The sequence below is a fragment of the Rhinatrema bivittatum genome, chromosome 3, assembly GCF_901001135.1.
Source record: "Rhinatrema bivittatum chromosome 3, aRhiBiv1.1, whole genome shotgun sequence".
NCBI lineage: Eukaryota > Metazoa > Chordata > Amphibia > Gymnophiona > Rhinatrematidae > Rhinatrema > Rhinatrema bivittatum.
The window spans coordinates 92,949,139-92,972,167 of record NC_042617.1 but is presented as its reverse complement, the minus strand read 5'-3'; the positions used below and the strand labels follow the sequence as shown (position 1 = coordinate 92,972,167).

General features: G+C 44.4%; 1 protein-coding gene across 2 annotated transcripts in view; it reads left to right on the top strand.

The window, feature by feature from the left end:
• TRMT6 (tRNA methyltransferase 6) overlaps positions 1 to 20,786 on the top strand; it is an 81,118-nt gene extending 60,332 nt beyond the window's left edge. For both annotated transcript variants that reach the window (XM_029593495.1, XM_029593496.1), the window contains 4 exons: positions 1,506 to 1,588; positions 9,420 to 9,522; positions 9,612 to 9,698; positions 16,998 to 20,786. In XM_029593495.1, the coding sequence (XP_029449355.1) occupies positions 1,506 to 1,588; positions 9,420 to 9,522; positions 9,612 to 9,698; positions 16,998 to 17,162 (438 nt within the window). In that variant the 3' untranslated portion in view covers positions 17,163 to 20,786. The remainder of the gene's footprint in view (positions 1 to 1,505; positions 1,589 to 9,419; positions 9,523 to 9,611; positions 9,699 to 16,997) is intronic.
• The last annotated feature ends 2,243 nt before the right edge of the window (positions 20,787 to 23,029 follow it).

The window sequence follows — 23,029 nt, the reverse complement described above, 5'->3', positions numbered from 1 at the left end:
TCTTTTTATTTTTAATCGTAATTCTATGTTACGAGACTGAAGAGGGAACCCTGCATGGACGCATGGTATAGGGTATGCTGGGCATGGTCAGTGTGCCTAGTCAGAGTTCTAGAAACTTTGACATAAGTTTTCCGCTCCAACTGATGATGTCACCCATGTGTGAGGGCTAACATCCTACTGACCTTGGAGAATACCTGTTACAGGTATGCAACTCTGCTTTCCCATGTGCACAATTTTTTTACTTCTCTGTCTTGGAACTCATCTGTTGCTTTGTTGCCAGTTACTCAGTTTTGTGAAATCCCTTTGTAGTTCTTCACTATCAAGAATAATTTTGTATCATCTACACCAGTGGTCCCCAAACCTGTCCTGGAGGGCCACCAGCCAGTCGGGTTTTTGGGACATCCACAATGAATATGCATGAGAGAAAATTTGCATGTTATGGAGGCAGTGCATGCAAATTTTCTCTCATGCATATTCATTGAGGATATCCCAAAAACCCGACTGGCTGGTGGCCCTCCAGGACAGGTTTGGGGACCACTGATCTACATACTTTGCCACCTCACTGCTTGGTCTTTTCCAAATTGTCTATAAGCATGGAGGGTAATTGTAAAAAGGATTTAAATGCTTAAAATTGGGTTTTACACATGTAAATACACTTGACCTGTGTTAAATGGGCTTTTGAAAATTGCTACAATAATGTTACATTTACACTTGTAACTCCTTTTAAAATTACCCTTTTAGTGAGCAGCATTGATCCCAGCAAAGAGCCTTATGGGAAACTGCTCTTTACTTTGCTTCAATGTGAAAAATGAGTCTGTGGTCTTGACCTTTCATCCTCCCTTTTGACCACTTTGATTCCTTGAAGTACTTTTTCCTTTTATTCCATAACAATTAAGATCTTTAAGCTGCTTTTGAGAGACTTTATGCAAAAGCTTTTAGAAAATACCAGCATGCAGAATCAACCGGATCTCCCTTACTCATGAGCTTGTTGGTATCCTCAAAGAACTACAGCAGATTAGTGAGACAAAATACAAAATGAGACATCACTCCCAGCATGCAGTTTCATATTATTAACCACCTACAAGTTGTATGTCAGTAAGATATTATAGAGAACATACAAACTTAATAAAGCACTGCAGGGAAAAGCTCCTTCTTCAGACTATAAGTGGCATGGTCCAACTTCCATGCATCCTCTGCTCCAAAACTGTACAAAAGAGACGAGACATGTCCAGCTGTGTGATTCCCTGGATTACCCCCCGAGCTATAATAGTAAAGTTTCTTAGCATCTCCTCTTCCTGAAGGCTTTTCTTTCTACTTATAAACGTTGTAAATTTGCTGTGAGTGGGAGATACTACTGCTTTTAACAAAGTGTTACTGTGAAACAGTAGACTGGCTGGCAGGATTTAAGAATAGAAGTCTGGTGTGACCTCACTAATGAATCTGAGCTGCTCTGACTGTTGAAGCTCATATCCATCCTTTTTTTTGTTTTTTTTTTTGCCTTCAAGGAGGAGAGGAGGAGAAAGCAAGAAGAAAAAAGGAAAAGAGAGAGACAAGCTGCTACTTTGTTGAGAGAAAAAAATGCAGATGGGTGAGTTTTCACACCCTGTGGCCTCTCTGAGAACAGGAGGGTAATGTGATGGGTAAAGGATGCATCTGTAGCACCTTCACAGGTCTGATAATGTTTTATAACACTGGGACCTCAAAGAAAAAGGTTTGAAGAACAGTGTACCCAAATTTCTCATATTGTGCTCCTTGTCTGAGTAGAAGCTGAAAGTAGCAGGGGGCAGGTTTTGGGTTGGGGTGGGGGGGGGGGGGTTTGCTTTATTTTGTCCCCAGCAAACACCTGAGGAATCAGCAGATTTGCTTCTAAGCCTGGGGATCAGCAGATTTGCAACAGTCTTTGCCACTTTCTCTGCTGATGTTACGGTGTATCCATCAGGGGCTGAGAACTGCATCTTCATCGGAAGGCACTGCTGGTGTTAGCTGTTGTGTGCAGACTCTTCTATTTCTTTTCATGGTATTTCACAGTGAGTTTACCAGAGGAGATTATTTTAATGGCACAGGGCAAAATTTTCAAAGAGTTAAAAAGTGGACGCCTAAGTCAGATGTTAAGCATGTTACATTAGGTGGCTAAAATTTGAGGACTTTTGATGCCAAAATTCCATCACTTGGATGCATAACATTTTAAGAACTTGAGAGAAATTAATTTTCAAAGTGTTAGGTATCCACCGGAATCAACTTGCACATCCATGCCCTTTTAAGTAGCATAGGTCAGCTCTTGAGCAAGGGGGCACATGGGGAGTGTCAAGGATTCCAAAAGGCTTCATTACTTCCCGGGGTTCCTGCACAGGGGAAAAAGATGTACTTTTCAAGGCTCTTAGGGTTTCTCCTACACTCGGGGGCACCATTCCAGTAAAAAGTCATTAAAAACATCACAAGGAGCCAAAGACTGTTCAAAGAATAAAGTCTTTTACTGTAACAGATGGAAGGGTAAACAGTGTCCAAACAGTACACCAATGAATAGTGCACTACAACAAATAAAATCCAAAAATTTACAAAAAAAGATCTGTTTCTCCACAAATTCCTCTGCTTCCCAAGTGTTCAGCTCTTAGGGGAAGGTACCCTTCCTCCCTGGGCCCTCCCCAGTACTTGGTTGGTAGAGCAGATTGTCCTCTCTCTCTCTTTCTCAGTTATCACTCTGTCTGATTTAAATGTTCAGTGAGCAATTCTCTAGGACCTTCCTCTGTCAGGCAGCTTCTCCCTGATGCTGTCAAAGGACATTCCTCTCAGTTCTCTGTTTCTGAAGTGATCCTTTGTTCCTTGGAGCTTCAGACCCCTGACTTCCACAAGGGACCACCCCTCTCTGCCCACACTGGAATCTCAGAACTTCATCCTTTCTGACTCCTGAATTTCTTCCTCTTCCAGGCAGCCCTGAGACAAGAGAGCTCACTCCTCCTGCTCTATGCCTATGGAGGGATAAAGCCCACCAAATGTCCTGTGCAAGGCTGACTCCAACTCCTCCTGTGTCACAAGATCACAAGAAGTCTGTTGAAACCCAGACCCCTCCCAATGGGGGAGTGATACAGCTCTCTCTCACATGTACATGACATTGACTGCATGTATGGTTGAGACTTGTGACACAAACTGAGGGCACTCAAAGCAGCTGAAGCCATTGCTGCCATGTAAGTGAAGGGTATAACTGCTTACAAGAGGCAGAATTTGTCGCCCTGTTACATATACACAAATAAAAATAAATTTCCCTGTACGTACCAGGATCAGTCCAGGACACCTGGGTTGTGACTCCGCACCAGTAGATGGAGACAGAGCAAGACTTGTCGGACTGAGCCATATATGACCCTGTGCCAGTCACAGCCCCTCAGTCGTACTCTGTCTCCAGTAGATGGTGCAGGTGCAGTCACAGCCCCTGCTTGCCCTGATTCTGGTAGTCAGTCAGGGTTGGTTGATTTTTAGTAGTTTCAGTATTTTAGGTAAGCCTAGTTTGAGGTTTCCTTCAAATTGGGTTTTGTTTTTTGATTGGTGAGTGAAGTCCCGTTCGCCCTGCCTCCCAGGGGGGTTGTGAGGTTCTGAGGGGACCATCCCCCCCTGGTCGAGGACCCGGCTTCTCTAGTAGCAGCGCCAGGGGTGACACCGGGGAGCCCGGTTCACTCACCCCTGCAGGAACAGGTCTCCAGGACCGAGGACAGCGGCAAGCGTTTGTGTGTAAAAAAAAAAAAAAAAGGTTTTCTTGTTTTGTTGTCTGCCGGCTCTCCGTTGCCTCGCGTCGCCGCTCCGTTTTCTCTCGGGGGGGGGGCGCCGCTAGCAGGAGGGAGGTCGCTGAGTTTACTTTGGTTTTTGATTTTAATTTGGTCGCGTCTCTCCTTATTTTCGCCGCGATCGCCGGCATGCCACGTGGGTCGTCTTGTCGGGCCTGCGGCTCGGCGTGCGCGCGCCTTTTGCGGGAGGGCCTCTGTGCGGCCTGCATCCCGGGCGGAGAGGGGTCGTCCGGGGCACCTCGGGGGACCCGGTCCAGGGCCGCGCGATCGTGGCTCAGCTGATAGGCCCCAAGATCTTTTCCCGCTCAGCGCGGGAGTGGCGGCCATTTTGGCCACCTGCCGCGAAATCGCACGGGAGGCAGCGGGGGATACAGCCTTGCCTCCCGCGCTTTCCCCGCAGCGGGGCACTGCGGGGGGGGTCGCCCCGGAGGGTCTTAGGTCCCCTGGGGATACCGGTGAAGATTCCTCGGATTCCGGATCTTTTTCGGCTGACTTTGCGCTCTTGCTGCGCAAAGTGCTTAAATACAAGCGCAGCCGAGGGGGAGTCTCTGTGGGGGGAACGCGCAAGGCCCCCCCGAGGAAAAGGAAAGCTAAGGATGCTGCGGAGGTCTCCCAGGAGCCTTCGAGAGGGAAGCGGCCTCCACGTGGCGTCCTGCAGGAGTCGGATACAGAATCTTCCTCCGTGGCGGACACGGATTCCCCCGAGGAGCCCCTGAAGGGGGCCGAGGAGGCAGCGGCGGACGGTTCCGCCCAGCCCAGCGCAGGCAAAGGGGCACAGGCCGTGAAAGGGGATGACCCCAAGGTGGTCCGGCTATTCCGCAGGGAGGAACTGTCCCCACTAATTCCGGCCATTCTTCAGGAGCTGGGAATAGAGGCCCCACCGGTGGTGGCCCGACAAGAGGCCAACATGGATCCGGTCCTGTTATGTCTCACGGGGTCGGCAGTTGCCTTTCCGTTTCATTTTTCATCGACGGATATCTTGTTCCGGGAATGGGATACTCCGGAGTTAGGACTGAAGGTCAGCAAGGCCATGGATAAGCTTTACACCCGCTACCGGAGGATGCGCTGGAGCTTCTCAGACTCCCGAAGGTGGATTCAGCGGTTTCCGCGGTGACGAAGAGGTCTACCATCCCGGTTACGGGAGCGACGGCTCTCAGGGACATACAGGACAGGAAGCTGGAAGTGCAACTTAAGAAGATCTTTGAGGTGTCCGCCCTGGGGGTGCGAGCCGCCATCTGCACTAACTTCGCTATGCGAGCTAGCCTGCGCTGGGCCCAGGTTCTTCAGGCGAATGCGGGTCTGTCAGCAGAAGAGGCATCACAGGCAGATAGGTTGGAGGCGGCAATAGCGTATGACTGTTTCCCAGTCTTTCCCAGCATATGCCTCTTCCCTTCTCCAGCATCTGTTCCCAAACCTTTCCTCAGCACAACTTTGTAATTTCTTAACTTCATTGGCAGGAACAGGCACTCCACTGCCACCCATGCTGCATTTTTCCTCTTACAGCTGCCAGCAACGTGAGCAGGTTCATATCTTGCGGGCCGACATTTCCTGCTGCGGTTCCCATGCATTACGAGATCAACTAATGGAAATGTCAGCCTGCAAGCATGGGTGATAGCGGGGGGACTTGCTCCCACTACTCTTCCTATAGGGGATCTGCAGTCGAGTTTGGGTGAAGATCATTTGCCTCCCATTGGATTGGGTGGGAGTTTCCCGTTCTTGAGCAGAAGATGAATTCCTATCCCATGCAGGAGACGTGGCAGGACTGCAGCTGTCATTGGGAAACCATTGTATGGCTGTTGACTTTTGCCAGCAGTGGGCTTGTATTAACCACAGTATGAATGATTTTCCTCAATGCAATGTGTGATGTAATGGTGTGGCCTTTTTAATGCTCTAGGAAGAAAATCAGTATGGAAGAGGAAAATTTGTAATTTTCAACTTCTGGTCCCCAAGTTTGCAAACACAAACACAGTGCTATTTTTAATAAAAACAGTTATATAATATTTGTACTTTGTATAGTAGTTTTAGCAGAGTGTGTTAGTGAAATTTAGGTTATTAAGATCCTAGCCTGAAGGGATATACTGTGCAGAGTGTAATCTGTTCTGCAGAATAATGTGTGCAGGAGGAGTGTATTGCATTGGAAGGTGAGAAGTAATTTTCAGTTCAGCCGTCTCTGGAGGATCTCCTGAAAGCATTTCACTAAAGATCGGTTTGTTTTTTGGGGGGGTTTTGTCAAAATATTTTATCATAGCAATTACCGATTTCCATCAAATAAGAGGAAGAAAAGAGAAAAATGTTACATCACAAAGTAAAATATGAAAACAAGCCTACATCTTGAAATATCATATAGAAAAATTGGTACAATACAGTATAAACACCAAACTGAATGGATGGAAAATAGGCATGTAACCAACCCAACCCACAATCTCATCTCTAGAATCCTCCTCCCACCTCAGAGCAGTCCTAAACTTACCTAGCCACGTGGGGCCGGAGAATTTACCAATTAACCAAATATAATCAAAAGAGATCTGTTTAAATGGCACTGTTTTTACGTCCTGATTTCTTTATCCACATACACACAATTTAACAAATGGCTCTTCCCCCCTCTCAAACCCCTCAGAAGGTGCAAAAAAATATGCAGGGGAGTGGTCCCAAGTCAGCCCCTTCATGGTTCCTCAGAAACTACCCCTCCTTTTCCTCCCTTCCCCACCTGGTTCCTTTTTGAAATTTAGGCCTCTCGCCAAGATCACTGCCACTTTCAGCGTTGCTATGAGAGCAATGCTGGAAGCTTGGACTTTACGTCTTTTGGGGGGGGGGGGTTTCCAAAACTGTGCCACTTAATCGGATATGTTCTGAATATATCCAGTTAAGTGGCAAGATATCTGGCCACAGGTAGCCTGCTAACTTTAAAGCCTAACTGGAAATATTCAGACTTAGCCAGTTAGGTTTAAAGTTTTGCAGCTGCATTTAGTTGGATAACTTTAGGCGAGTATATTCAGCAGGATGTTTGTGTCGCCAGATGTCCAGGACAAATTATCTGGCTAACTTGTCTGTTCACTGGCTTACTGAATATTGGAAACTTTCTACTTCTGTGTAAGACTGTGTTTATTTTAAATGCATTTCACACAGAAGACATGGAGTTTTCATTACCTCCTCACACACATATATATATATATATATATATATATTTGTCACACAGCAACAAAATGCAAATCGCTTTCCATTATGAGCTTTGTCAGGTTTAAGCACTTACCTGGTATTCTGCTGAGTCCAGTTTAGGTGCCCATTGTGACAGACCATAAAAAGCATTTGGATGCCAAACTTTGAAGCTTTTTATGCTGGCGGTGTTTGGATATATTTAGAACAGATCAAACTGAAGTGATAAGAAAAGAGATGTTTCCATAAAATGAATCGGCTGCTCCTCCGGTGAATAAAAGGCAGTGTGACAAGCAGTCTAAACTTCAGTGCAGCAGCGGGCCGAGGGCGTATAATTGGCAGTCCGTGATCTCTCTAGGAATGATAGTCTGATAACATCAAAGCTGTCCTCCGATATGATATTTGGAGACCCTTTGCACTACAGCTTGTCACAGGTATAAAACAGAAGACAGTGAAAAGGGCTGCAAGATGAGATTGGTGAGCATATGCCCATTCAGAGGAATTTCATACCGGCTCTCATTTCTAGATAAGAGTAAAACACTTTCAGGTGACAGGCTAGCGCTGGCCTTTAGAAATGTTGAACATCAAAAAGAAGCTGGTATTTGCTCAGCTCCCTTCTTGTGCCTCCCACAGCAGAGAGGGGCAACAGGTTATTTCCAAGCCATTTTATAAACGACCATTCATTTTGAATTGTTCATGTCCGTGCAGGTGTTATCTAGCATTTCCCAGCTGAGCAGGCTCAGCACTGCAAAAGAAAACCTGTCAGTGTTGCTCAGCCATTCACAGTAGTCTGCAAGCTAAACACATATCAGCACAATGTGTCCCTTAGATAAAAGATTTTGCAACTTAAGCATAGTGTGAATTGTGCACTTGGTGTCAGTTTTCAATGTGATGTTTTTCTTTAATTTTTTTTTTTTAAACAGAATCTTTAAATGCAATGTCACAAGCTTATGTGTTATAATTGGAACCAAGCATGCGATCAGATCTTTTTCCTAACCTCATAACAAATTCAACCTTATCAATCCTGGTGGATAACTATTGAGAATACTAGGGATGTGAATCGTTTTTGAACGATTAAAATTATCATCAGATAATTTTAAAATCGTCCTAAATCGTTAGAGTGCACGAAACAATACAAATGCCCCCGATTTATCGTCAGGGGCATTTGTATTGTATCGTTAAATAGGGCACGGGAATTATTTGGGGGAGGGCGGGAAAACCGGCACACCAAAACAACCCCTAAACCCACCCCTTTAAAACCAATTCCTTACCCTCCCGAACCCCCCCAAAATGTTAAGTTACCTGGTGGTCCAGTGGGGGGGGTCCCGGCGCAATCTCCCGCTCTCGGACCATCGGCGCCATTTTGGCTGCCACTAATTAAAATGGCGAATATGGCCCAATTTAAAAAAAAAAAAAAACCCACCCGACCCTTTAAATCGACCCGACCCATTGCTAATTTTTTTTTTAGGGAGGCCCGCGCGGCTAAAAAAAAAAAACCCACCCGACCCTTTAAATCGACCCCCCCCCCTCCCGACCCCCCCCAAAACCTTTTAAAGTTACCTGGTGGTCCAGGGGGGCCTCGGGGAGAGGAGAGATCCATGGGGGCCTCGGGGAAAGATTTCCCGTTCCCAGGCATCAGCTGTTCTAAAAAAAAAAAAAAATGGCGCCGATGCCCCTTTGCCCTTACCATGTGACAGGGTATCTGTGTCATTGGCCGGCCCCTATCACATGGTAGGAGCACTGGATGGCCGCGGCTGATGAGTAAAGATGGCCGGCGCCATCTTTAAAGATGGCGCCGGCTATCCAGTGCTCCTACCATGTGACAGGGGCCGGCCAATGGCACGGATACCCTGTCACATGGTAAGGGCAAAGGGGCATCGGCGCCATTTTTTTTTAGAGCAGCTGATGCCTGGGAACGGGAAATCTTTCCCCGAGACTCCCCTGGACCACCAGGTAACTTTAAAAGGTTTTGGGGGGGTCGGGAGGGGGGGATCGATTTAAAGGGTCGGGTGGGGGTTTTTTTTAGCAGCGCGGGCCTCCCTAAAAAAAAAAATTAGCGATGTGAATTGGAATCGTTTCCGATTCCAATTCACATATCTTAACGATCAGATTCGGCCCCCACCCCCCCCCCCCCCAGCCGAATCTGATCGTTAAGACGATCTGGCACACGATTCACATCTCTAGAGGATACTACCTTCTCCCTTGTGCTTCTGGTTTTTTCCTTCTGTGGAGTTGGTCTGTCACCTCTTGGCTGCAGAGACATGAAAGAGTTGCCCAGAGGGGGAAATGTTGGAGCAACTACATGCACAATTCTGTGGGTCCTGGAAGAGGAACATCTCCCTTTCCAGGCCCCACTGGGATTTTCATGAGAACATGATTGCTGATGGCACTGAAAGTAGCATATTTATTTTTAAGAACATTTCCTTTTAAATCAGCCTTTTGCTTTTCTGGGATGTATCATGACAGTTATTTGTCTAAACTTTTCCAATGCAGATTAATTATAGCCAGCCGATTCCATCCTGCGCCCTTGTTACTTTCACTATTGGAGTTTATCGCCCCATCTAGACCTTTTGTTACTTACTGTCAGTACAAAGAGGTAAATTCAAGTTAATTATTATTATTATTATTGTGGTCTAAGCCTAAGATATGAACCTTTGGCGTAACATCGTTCTTTCTTTCTTGCAGCCATTATTAGAATGCTACACGAAGTTGCGAGAAGCGGGTGGTGTTATCAATCTCAGGCTCTCTGAAACCTGGCTAAGGAATTATCAGGTAAGTAAGCAGAGCAGTTGGAAATGTAGACTAGTTTGTTTCACAATCCCCAGAGTCTACATAGGAAAGTAGGCAGAAGTGGTTACATTAAACGGAAGATGGATGAATGCTGTGCCATAGAAGGTTCAGTTTTAGTAGGGTATAAAATGTGGAGGTTAGCAAGAGAGTGCAGGAGTTCCAGCTGTGCTTCAGATTGGAAAACAACCAAGGCAGCAAGGAGTCTAGAAATGTTGATGGGAGAAGATCTCCAGAAAATCTTGATATACCTGTTTTGTGCTTCCTCCTCGAAGTGCAAGTGAAAAAAAACCCTAAACTGATATTTGGGGACTTCGAAAGGGTGTTAGGTTGACATGCAAATATTTTGTTAAGGTTTTGAATACTCATTTATTCAGGGGAAGGTTATCTGCTGTGCATCTACTCGGGGGTCATCCAATGGCTCAGCCGCAGTGCTGCTAGACAGAAGGCCTGGATTCAAATCCCGGGTCAGATATTCTCCTCTCTAGGCTACTTGGGCCTGGGGATACTGTGAGGGCAGCATTCATAGTCCCTGAGGAGAGTCATAGCCATTGGTTCCATGTACGTAACCAGATCAGTCCAGACCGTGGGTTATGCCTCCCTTCCAGCAGATGAGGACAGAAGAAAACTTGTGAGGTGACCCTATAACCCTAGTGCGCCCTCTGCATCCCTTCAGTATTCTTCTGTCTCCAGCAGATGAAGGCTGTAGAACCTGCGGTTCCCACTTAAATTTCAAAACTGGGTTACAAAGAAAGTTAGGAGACTAATTTTTTTTCTTCCCCTTTCCTTTCACAGTACTTGTGTCTTTTGAATGGATCAAGTTAAACTTTTTTTTTTTTTTTTTAAACTTCACACAGCAAAGTGTTCTGAGGCTTTCTAAATTGCCTGCTTTACAGCTTGCATTTGCACTTGGCTTTGAGAATAGGAATTTATTTCTCAGGTAGGTCCGGGTTCTTTTAATCTTGGTTTATCCGTTCGTGGCTCCTAGGGGTGCAAGCTCGTGGTCCGCAGACTGACTGACCTGAGAAGCCGGCATTCCTCAGCTTGTTTATTGGAAGAAAAAAAAAAAAGAGAGCTTATATCAGTCGTTAGGGGCAAAAGTTTGGCTCCGTTTACTTTTCCTGTGGCTGTCAGGGACCGTTCCGGGGTAAATTTCGTTCAGTGGCTCAGCTGTTCACTTCCCCCATGCCACGTGGGGCGCAATGCTCAGCCTGCGGGGAGCCCGGAACGCGGCTCTCCCACGAGGGCATTTGTTCCGGATGCCTCCCCAGCGGGGAGGGCTCCTCGAGGGCGGATAGTCGGCCAGGAGGTCATTCTCAAGCATGTCTTCACTCCGGGAGGAGTCGGCCCCATTCCCGCCGAGCGCAGGAACGGTGGCCATTTTGCATTTGGATGCTTCTGCTACAGCGCAGCCACAGGGCAGCCCCGATGACTATTTCTCTCTCCGTCTGCCCGTTTTAACTCTGGTGGACCCCCCCAGTGGACCCCTCAGCCTCGGGGGCAGATTCAGGCTCAGTTATTTTGTTCCTCCGGATGGGGCCCATCCCCCACCTGCCTTTTCAGATTTTATACTGTTAATGTACAATGCTTACCTGGCCCATATGAATCAGCAGGATAGCTTTCCTTCTGGGCCCCCGCACCCTAAGGTATGCAGATTTGATGGCTCCCAGGATGTTTCTGGGATCCCCTCAGGCTCTGCTCGTGTTCGATTAGTTCCCAGTCCAATTTTGCCAGTCCAGTCTCCTGTTGATCTGGACCTGGATGGGGCTGCGTCCAGCATGCACATGGAGGGGGATGATCCCAGGGTCTTTCGACTTTTTAAAAGAGATGAGCTGGAACCATTTATTCCCCATGTGCTATCAGAATTGGATATAGATGCTCCTCAGGACCTACCAGACACAAGTACAGGGGCATCAAAGAGTTCTTATGATCCTGTTTTAGCGGGACTACATCCCCCTGCGAAAACGTTTCCTTTCCACCCCATGCTACTACAGCTGCTGTCCAGAGAGTGGGATTCTCCTGACTCGAGCCTGTGAGTGGGACGAGTTATGGATAAACTCTAATCCTCTCCCGGAGGAATTCTTAGAACTTCTCAAAGTCAGTGTCAGCGGTCACTAAGAGGACCACCATCCCGGTGACAGGAGGGACAGCTTTGCACGACCTACAGGACCGAAAACTGGAAGTCTACCTCAAGAGAATCTTTGAGGTGTCAGCCTTGGGAGTCAGAGCAGTGGTCTGCAGCTCTATAATGCAAAGAGCAGGTCTGAGATGGGTACAGCAGTTGCTCAGTACCCAGGAGCTGCCACCTGGAGAAGTTCAACAAGCAGAACGCCTGGAGGCGGTAATTGCTTATTCGGCGGATGCGCTCTATGATCTCTTGAGAGTCCTGGCCAGGTCGAAGGTGTCGGCAGTCTCGGCTAGACATCTCCTCTGGCTCCGTAACTGGTTAGCAGACTCTTCTTCCAAGTCCTTAAGACCTCACAGAGGTTTATCTCCACATCCCCATCCACAAGACTCATCAGAGATTTCTCTGGTTCAAGATTCTGGGCCAGCATTACCAATTTCAAGCCCTGCCTTTCGTTCTGGCGACCGCCCCCCACACCTTCACCAAGATAATGATAGTGGTGGCAGCGGCTCTACAGAAGGAGGGAGTCCTGGTTCATCCCTACCTGGACGACTGGCTCATTCGGGCAAAGTCCAAGGATCTTTGCAAGCAGTTTGTCGGCAAGGTATTGAATCTCCTAAGCTCTCTTGGATGGGTGGTCAACTTTGCCAAGAGCAGTCTTACTCAGTCGCAGACGCTGAATTTCTTGGGGCTCATTTTGACACCGGTGTGGGCAAAAGTGTTCCTGTACCAGGACCGGGCGCTCAATCTCATTTCCCAGATTCAACGTTTCCAGCACCTGCCACTTCCTACGGCATGGGATTATCTCCAAGTGGAGATAATCCCATGCCGTAGGATAATCGGATCAATGGCCTCCACTATAGACTTGGTACTCTGGGCTTTTGCGCATATGCGACCTTTACAGAGAGCGTTGCTCTCCCGTTGGAAACCGGTGTCGCAGGAGTTTCAAGCTCCCTTGCTGCTCCCGGATCTTGCCAAAGACAGCCTGGGCTGGTGGCTCAGTCTGGATCACTTGCTCAGCAGAGTAGACTTGGAGGTGCTGCAGTGGGTGGTCGTCATCATGGATGCCAGTCTCTCCAGCTTGGGGGGCAGTTTGCCAAACTCAAGCAGCACAGGGACACTGGTCATTGGAGCAAGCAAAATGGCCGATCAATCTCCTGGAGACCAGGGCGGTCCGACTGGTGCTGAACCAATTTTTCCCTTTAGTGCACGGCATGCCTGTGCGGATTCTATCTGACAACGCTACCACGGTGGCATACATCAATCGAAAAGGAGGAACGAAGAGTCTTCTCGTCTCTCGGGAGACAGACAAACTCATGGCATGGGCGGAGCAACATCTAATGCAACTGGCAGTTTCCCACATAGCAGGAATGCAAGCGGATTTCTTAAGCCAGCAGAGCTTGGATCCCGGAGAGTGGGAACTATCCGGAGAAGCAATGGCTCTTCTGGTCCAGCGATGGGGGTCTCCTCATCTCGACTTGATGGCCACTCTAAGGAATGCGAAGGTGGCCTGCTTTTTCAGTCACAGAAGAGAGCACTGTGCGGAAGGAATGGATGCTCTGGTACTGCCCTGGCCTCATGACGTTCTACTTTACGTGTTTCCTCCATGGCCTCTGGTGGGAAAGGTCCTACAGCAAATAGAAGCCCACCGAGGATTAGTGATTCTCATGGCGCCAGAGTGGCCAAGAAGGCCATGGTTTGCGGATCTGGTAAACCTAGCAGTGGACGGTCCGCTTTGTCTGGGCCATCTTCCTCGGCTTCTTCGTCAGGGTCCAGTATTTTTCAACCAAGCTGATCGCTTCTGTCTTGCGGCCTGGCTTTTGAAAGGAGAAGACTGAGGAAAAGAGGCTATCCGGAGGAAGTCATCTCTACGCTTTTGCAGGCCAGGAAAACTTCCACCTCCATTTCTTTTGTTCGGGTATGGAAGGTTTTTGATTCCTGGTGTGAGACTGGAGGGATTTTTCCTCGTCGAGCTTCTGTGGCTCAGATCCTCTCCTTCCTGCAGAAAGGTCTAGGCAAGGGCTTGGCATACAATTCTCTTCGAGTTCAGGAGGCAGCCCTTGGTTCACTCGTAGGGCATCTGGATGGGGCACCTCTGGGCATCGCATCCGGACATCGTCCGTTTTTTGAAAGGTGTAAAGCACTTGAGACCTCCAGTCCGGGCCCTGTGTCCTTCGTGGAATCTTAACCTGGGTGCTACGTGCTCTGTGTGAACCACCTTTTGAGCCGTTGAAGAATGCTACTCTCAAAGATTTAACCCTGAAGACAGTCTTCCTGATGTCTATTTCTTCAGCCCGTAGAATTTCAGAACTTCAGGCATTGTCTTGTAGGGAACCCTAACTGCGCTTTACGGATTCGGGTGTCACCCTTAACCACAGTGCCATCTTTTCTTCTGAAAGTGATGTCCGCCTTTCATCTCAGTCAATCGGTTCAGCTACAAGCATTCCAGGAAGAAGTCTCCAGGGAGCTGCGGCGGCTCGATGTTAAGCGCGCTTTACTTCATTACCTGGAGATTACCAACGATTTCCATTTTTCGGACCACCTGTTTGTCCTCTGGAGTGGCCCCAAGAAAGGACACCAGGCTTCAAAGACCACTATTGCTTGCTGGTTGAAGGAAGCGATTGTTGCCGCGTACGTCGGCTCGGGTAAGCGCCCTCCGGAGGGTTATTAAAGCAACATTCATTCCATTCACAGGCGACTTCCTGGGCGGAAAGTCAAGCGGTGTCTCCTCAGAAAATTTGCAGAGCGGCTACCTGGAAGTCACTACACACTTTTGCGCGTCGTCATCGTTTAAATCTACGACCAACGGGATTGGGTTCATTTGGCAACAAGGTCATTCGAGCAGGGCTATCTGGGGCCCACCCTATCTAGAGAAGCTTTGGTACATCCCATGGTCTGGATTGATCCGGGTATGTATAGGGAAAAGAAGATTATTCCTTACTTGCTAATTTTCATTCCTGTAGTACCGCGGATCAGTCCAGATGCCCACCTGCTGGTTCTTGTTTATGATTTATTGGGCAATATTTCTATTTTCAGCACGCTAGCCAGCTCGACGATGCTACTACGAAGCTGTAAGGATACTCAAAAGTTTCGGGATTTGCATTTGCAAGTTATGGGCTACAGAAACTATATGGCCTAACGACAACATGTATATAGTTCTATGAGCAGTTGGGATTTTTGCTTGATCCATTCACCAGTTAGTTCTGTGTTTTTTCTGCTTTGATATTCTTAATACTGAAAGGACATAGAGGGCGCATTAGGGTAATAGGGGGTGCCTCACAAGTTTCTTCTGTCTCCATCTGCTGGAAGGGAGGCATAACCCACGGTCTGGGTCGAAAATTAGCAGGTAAGGAATCATTTTCTTACCTGCTGGTAACACTTTGTGACAAGAATTTGGGGCTCTTACCTGCTGGTGACACTTTGTGACAAGATTTGGGGCTCATGATTCTAGAGGGGGCTATACTGCTAGGTCAAAAAGCAGATGTATGCCAGACTGCATTACAAAGCAAAGGGAAATAAAATCTATTTGTCTGTTTGAGAAAACAAGAAATAATATTGCAAAACAGTTAAAATGTCTTACACTGGAGCCGAGGCAATAAAAGTGCGTGGAAAACGGGCGCTCGCATCGAACATCCGTTTCCCTAACGAGTGCCCAATGTCATATGTTAATGAGGTGCTGCGCTAAAAGAAATGTGCTAGGGATAAAGTCTCTAGCGTGTCTTTGGCATTGGTCGCCCAGAAGATGTGGCTTTGCGAATTAGGAAAATGGACGCTCGGGTGTGCGAGTGCAGAGAGCTGTATGTAAAACAATACAATACCAGCGTCCGTTTTCAACCAGGTCACAGCTGTCCAGACTTTTTTTTTCCTGATGCTGCTTTCTGTGGTTCCTCGTACTTATATCTCAATGATATTAAGTTTTAGGAACCACACAGGAAAAGCAGTATTTTTTTTCTGTTTTGTTTGAGGCTTGGGGGCGTAATCAACATTAATGCCAGCTCCAGGGCTGGCACTAATTTTTGCGGGGTTAAAATGTGCACGTCGGGTGCACTGTGATTTTTTGCATTGGGGAGAGATACTAGTTAATAGCCTCATCTATCTGGCATTTATATGTGATGAGCGCTATTAGCGACACGTGTTTTGGACATGCTGATCTCATTATTGTGGGAGATATTCTAGTGCGTTCAACCGCACATCAAGCTGTGCACACTAGCTTACATCGGCCTATCTGTTGGAGGACCATTTCCATCCAATTCGAGCACAGCAGAATGAGGCTGTGGGCACTGAAGCCTTTATAGCAACATTCAATAATAGGTTTCTCTTCCCATTGCTCCCTTCTTTTTTATAGGGGATTCATTTAATCATACAGCTGTGTTCTTCTTTACAGTAACAGCCTATAAATTGTAAGCTGTTACTGATGTAAGCCAGTTGATACTTGCAGCATGTTTTTTATTAGGCTTAATTTATTTTCTCAGTTTGGCTGAAAGAATCTGTAGCCCTTACAAAAGAGGGAACAGCTGTTCCCTCTTTTGTAAGGGCTGTTGCTGTAGGCAGCAAGGGGCTCCCACCTTATCCTTAAATTGGTTCAACTAACCCTGGTAGTGTACCCAGACAATGCAGATGATGTCCTAAGAAATCTGTGAGGTTGCTACAAATTTTATAAATACAGTCTAACAGAAGGAAGACTGATCTTCCCAACTGTGTGGGATTTCACAGCTAAACAGGTTGACATTAAATTTGTATACTTCCTTCTAACCCGGTGATGTCCATCCATTCCATCTCAAACTATCTAAATTTTAGGAAAGCAGTGAAGACTCCATGTTTGAAGCAAAAGTCTGTCACCAAGAGTACAGAAATATGAATAGGGAAAACACGTTTTGTAGCTTTCCCCTTGGTGAAGATGAACAAGCTTAAGATTAAATTTAGGTTTAAGACTTAAAACCTTTTGCTTGGACTGTGCCAGCGTCAGTACAAGAATCTGTGTATATTTGTCCATCATTGAACTTTATTGGAAAATCCAATATTTGCATTTTTTTTTTGGTGGAAGCCCTCTCACCATGCTCTTGTTTGTCTACAACGTCCATATCTACTAAAAGATTCTGATTTCTATAGTTTCATGTTCCGTGTCATTCATTATTACAAAATGTATCTTATCTTTTAAGATTTTGCCGGATCGTAGCCATCCAAAATTGTTGATGAGCGGAGGTGGAGGCTATCTTCTTTCTGGCATTACTGTGTCCAGAGAATATGATCCCGGGAGTTTAGTTGCACAGAAGACTGAAGAGCCAGCACCTAAGAAAATAAAATTTGAAGAGTGTCACTGTTAACATTTTTGATTAGTTGTTTTTGGCTTGCAGGAGTTTCAAAATCAAAAATACCCCAGAATGTTCCCCTATGTTAACTGATTTCTCCTGCAAGCACTGAAACAGGTCCAGTTGAATGTTTGCTTAGATACCCATCAACCATCATGCAGGAATGCACACATGGAAATAGTGTGTATGCTCTTGCTGACTGCAAGTGAAGAAAGACTTGGGATCAGTTTCTCTGAGTTCAGATTTTTTTTAAAGGTTGTCAATTTCAGAAAATGATTCTGACCAAAAGAAGAAGAAAATCCCAGGATTCTACAGTGCCTCATTATAAGATGTCAAAACTATGAACAAGGGGAGTTTGGATTTGTTGGACTTCACATTGAGTAACCCGCAACTCGTTCAGTCAACGTCTTCTACAGATGCACAGCTTGAGTTCCAATCTTTGCACATGAAAAAAATCCTCCTGTTTAAATAATCTTTAGAAGTCAGTGGAATAACAGCAGAAAAAACCAAGCAGTGTGACTCCTGTGCAGATGAGGAAGATAAAATATCAAAATCTCAGTGGTTTCTTAGCCTTTGTAATATTTCAAGAAGAGCAGTTAAATGTCACTATCCGAGGCATGTACTGTATAGCATCAAAAACCTCCATCAGGTCTCCAAGTGATGTGTATATTTTTGTAAAGCTTATTTGAGATTTCTCTTGAGTTCTTTGCTTTAACATTACAGTTTAAGAATACAGAATATTTATTTTATCGATAAGTCTACCACTTAATAAACCATAAGAAATTATTTGTTCTAATACAATGTAAGAACAGCAAAGGATGCAATTAGGTTTTTAAACTTTTTTTTACACTTATCTGTTTTTAGTTTATAAATGCGGTAGGCTACAGTGTTGCAATTACTTTTCGTAAGCTGGTGCTAGCATTTTAGTCCATGTTTAGGATCTGATTCAGGCTTTTCTCCCATTCTGTTTGGGAAAAGACCTTAAGGAATTGGGCTGTTCGTGCTCATAATCCACTTAAACTGGGAGTTTGCCCTCACATAATTAACTATCCATTGTACATCAATTTAATTTTAACCCCATTTATTTACTGGTGCCTTTCTGGACTATTGATTATTGCTTTTGTAAAGGAAAACTGGTGTTGATTGCCACAGACTTGACCCTCTTGAGCATTAAAAATACATGAAATGGATCCTTCATAAGGCAAATTGCAGACACTTCCATTCTCCATTTCAGCTTCTGAATTTTAAGCAGAATTTGGCTAAATAAGCCCATTTCTAATATCCAATGAATTTCTGCCATATAAATTACATTTCATGAAAGCTTGCATGAGCTTCTACTTTGCCTCATGCAGAAGAAAGACGAGAAGCTCTGGTGTTACAGTGAGGTCTAAAATTGGGGAAAAAATAATTTGTATATAATTTCTATACCTTATTCCCTGCTTTTATCAGTTTTTGTGTTTATCTTGTGCCACAGGAGACAGTGCAACATTTTATAGAATCTCCTGCAGGAAATCAACTTATTTGGCATATCAGATTGCTCTGTACCCCAGTCCTTAAGATCCACAACCAAGCTTGGTTTTCAGAACATTCACAATGACATAGATTGCAGGTGTGACCCTCCATAGTATGCAAATCTATCTCATGCATATTCATTGTGGGGTATCCTGAGAACCAGACTGGTTTGCAGTTCTGAGAACCAGAGTTGGCCACACCTGCTCTGTGCTTTAGTCTCATAAGTAAACTGTAGACTCAGCAGGTGCAGGATCTGAGAGTATGGCAATTTAGAAGATTTTGGGGAGGTGGGCAATGTTGTTTTTTTAAATTCTAGGTCCCATTCCAGTGGGCCTGGGCACCTTTCTTTCTCAGAGATGATGAAGTAAGCCTTAAAACAGTAGTGGTTGCAATGGATGTTTTTTTATATGATTCAATTGACTGAACAAACAGTGTCATTAAGGTTTCGCTCCTTTATATTTTGCTTTTTTTAATTTAATTCCCAATTACATATTAGCCTCTGAAGTTATTTGTCTGGTTGAAGATGCAAACAATTATTGAGATCCATTTTAGATGAGCCCGCTGGGATGCCAACCAGTATATGGTACATAAAAATATCATTCCTCTTTGCAAACTGAAATCTGCTTTTAGAAGGGAGAAACATATTTCCCACAGGACCCTGCATGAATAAGTAGAAGATAAAGTAGAAAACAGAGAGATTATTAGAAAACTACATAGCAAACTGCAGTATCCAAAATTAAAATTTATAAAATTAGCATTTTGAACCATAAAGGCATATTCATGTATGGTAGTCATCACATGTTATGAACGTTTTTGGAAGCTCCTTTTATTTGGTCACACTTATTACGATTGTAAGTAAATGGGAGAACTGCTTGCACTGATCTGTCTGATAAGCAAAATGTGATTGATATATATATATATATATATATATATATATGTATGTGACATGTATATATACAACAAGAACAGCTGAGGAACAAATTCAATAGCTGCCTAGCTGGGTGTCTTTTTGTTGTTAACTCTGAAGTCTGGCTTTAAAAAGGAGTTGTTTTCATCTACTCCTCAAGTATGATAATTCAGATTTATTAGAACAAAAAATGGAGATGTAAAACTTAATAATTAGTCTAAAGAACAAGCAACAAAGCCAAAAAAAATTACAGTGATAGTTTGAGAAATCTGGGCTAGCAAAGGCCGCCTTTAAAATTGTTTCTAATTGTTTGAGTGGATTTTCTGGGACATTTGGTCATGTTGATGTATTAGTGATATCAAGTTATGTCTCCACATGCATATGTTTAAAGTTGCATATGTGTTTGAATAATTTTGAGGGTCATTATTTTATTATTTTTAGTTTCACATTTTAACATCTTGGATTATTTTCTTTGCAATCTATGCAAATGTTTTGTTACAAACAAGCAAATGGATAACCCAATAGCCATTTTACTTTCTTGTTCTTCGTATTATCAAATGTAGATAATATTACAGAATTAAACTGATATTTTTAAGAGCACAGCTTGATTGAGTGACTTCTTCAGATGGTTAGTCATTTCAGTATTTGTGTGAAATTAATGCATCTTGGTTTGAAGCATGTCAGAAGTCAGGAATTTTGTATATGAGTCTGTCCCTTGCAGTCGCATTCTTAGCCCTAGAAGACTTGTGGAGGTGAATTTTTATTTAACCAATAAACTGATAATAGCCAATATTTAATTGAATACTTATATATCAAACAATGAGGCCTTACTTGGACATGTATGCAAATACTTTGAATTGAGCCAGTTTAGCAGTTCATTTCATATTTAAACATGTAAAGCATCTGTTAGCGTGAACACACCAGAAAACAAACATGGAGTATAGGATAGAGGATTCCCAATTGTGCCTTATATAGAGCAATAAGATATAAGCATCTAATTCACAACCCACATTCTCTGCATATTATGGTAACAAATTAATAAAAGCTAGTGCCTGGTGTTTGACAATGGAGAAAGATCTGTTAGTATGTTACGTCTGTTTTTGCATCATAGCTCCTCTAAGCAGTTGCCTTTGAAGCTAGTATTGTCTCTTTGTTTTCTAATTGTTTTACTGTAATAAATGCTATAGCAACTTCACTGCCTTTCTCAGCTTCAACTCAAACATGAATTTCTGTCTCTTTTTTCAGAAAGGGAGAGGATAGTGGGGTTTTTTTTATTTCAGGTTTTGTATGTTGGTAATAAGCACATTCTGCCCTTCATAAACATCTTTATTTGTTGCCAACACATCGAATATCCACGAGGATGGCTAAATCCTCTGGAATGCATGGGTGAATTAGCTTGATTAGTTGATGAGGAAGGAATTATGCCAGATGTACTAAAAATTTGATTTCCTTATTTTGAAATAGGTTTTCAAAGGCATTGGCCTTAGTAAATACCAATGTATCCAGGTAAACTGCTCTGTCTGAAAACTTGCTCATCTCGGAGCAGCTAAAACTATGTCTAGGTTTCCACAGCACATATATTTAGCTGAGTTAAAAAGAGGACTTGCTGGCTGGTGAGTGGGGGGGAAGAGGAGCTTAGAACAAGAGGCAAACAGCATGCGTAGATGGGATTTTCAGAAGTATATATGCAATATTGCTAACCCTCAGCTACCTCACGTTGGCTATAAGTAGGTGCCGTAAAATCACCAACATTTGTTGCAACTACATGATGTTCTCAAAGTTGCCTCCTTTTCTGTCTCTGCAAAAAAGTGCTTAGTACATCTTGCCCATTGTGCCTCAAAAATCTGCTCTTTTTCCTGTATCATATAGAAGCAAGCCCCCGCTGGCTTCATAAATCTGCTGTGGCAGAGGGCTATCCGTGTCATCAAAGGCCAGACTGAGCATGTAAATCCCTCTCTGTATTTTAAGAGGGGAATGCATTTCACCAGGAGAGGTTTCGCTGACTTCTGGTTTTCTCTATGGACTGGGCTCAAACCAACAAATTCAGGAGTCAGAAAAATTTGCAGCCGCAAGACGTTTGTAATAAAAAGTGTAGCTCAGGGGTCCTATGTAATCTCACCAAAACTGTTTTTAGAAACTTCCAGAATTCATGTTTTAAACTAGCTCCCAATTTAAATTTAGTACATTATCATTGTCTTTCAGATTACTTGCATTTAATTGTTCTGTTTTGGACTTTGCAGCCCTTCATGTCACCAACATCAGGACTTGAGTGGAGAACGGGTACTGTGTATGCACCCAACCTGCTGTCCACTTTACTCACCCAAGTATCTTTTTTTATTTTTGGTACTAAACAGCCAGTGAATATCTCTTTTCTCTCAACAGTTTTTGTTTGACTCTTTTTAGATGCCAGACTGAGTTGGGGATGCATCAAGGCAGTTGTCCATATGTGGAATAGCTTTGGATTTGATCGATAGGTAAAAGCTTTTTTCAACTTGTTTTACAGACCAACCACATCAATTGATTTCTCACTGGTCCCACTGATGACTTGCACCTTCAGCAAACTATAATCCATCACCATTAGAGATCTTTCTTAATGGCACTGGCCTATGTCTGCAATTTTTGTTTGATTTTCAGAAGGTGTTTGACAAAGTTCCTCATGAGAGGCTTCTAGGAAAAGTAAAAAGTCATGGGATAGGTGGGCGATGTCCTTTCGTGGATTGCAAACTGGCTAAAAGACAGGAAACAGAGAGTAGGGATTAAATGGACAATTTTCTCAGTGGACAGTGGAGTGCCTCAGGGATCTGTATTGGGACCCTTACTTTTCAATATATTTATAAATGATCTGGAAAGAAATATGACGAGTGAGATAATCAAATTTGCAGATGACACAAATTGTTCAGAGTAGTTAAATCACAAGCAGATTGTGATAAATTGCAGGAAGACCTTGTGAGACTGGAAAATTGGGCATCCAAATGGCAGATGAAATTTAATGTGGATAAGTGCAAGGTGATGCATATAGGGAAAAAATAACCCCATGCTATAATTTCACAATGTTGGGGTTCCATATTAGGTGCTACAACCCAAGAAAGAGATCTAGGTGTCAATAGTGGATAACACATTGAAATCGTCGGTACAGTGTGCTGCGGCAGTCAAAAAAGCAAACAGAATGTTGGGAATTATTAGAAAGGGAATGGTGAATAAAAGGAAAATGTCATAATGCCTCTGTATCGCTCCATGGTGAGACCGCACCTTGAAAACTGTGTACAATTTCTGGTTGCCGCATCTCAAAAAAGATATAATTGCGATGGGAAAGGTACAGAGAAGGGCTACCAAAATGATAAGGGGAATGGAACAACTCCCCTATGAGGAAAGACTAAAGAGGTTAGGACTTTTCAGCTTGGAGAAGAAACGACTGAGGGGGGATATGATAGAGGTGTTTAAAATCATGAGAGGTCTAGAACAG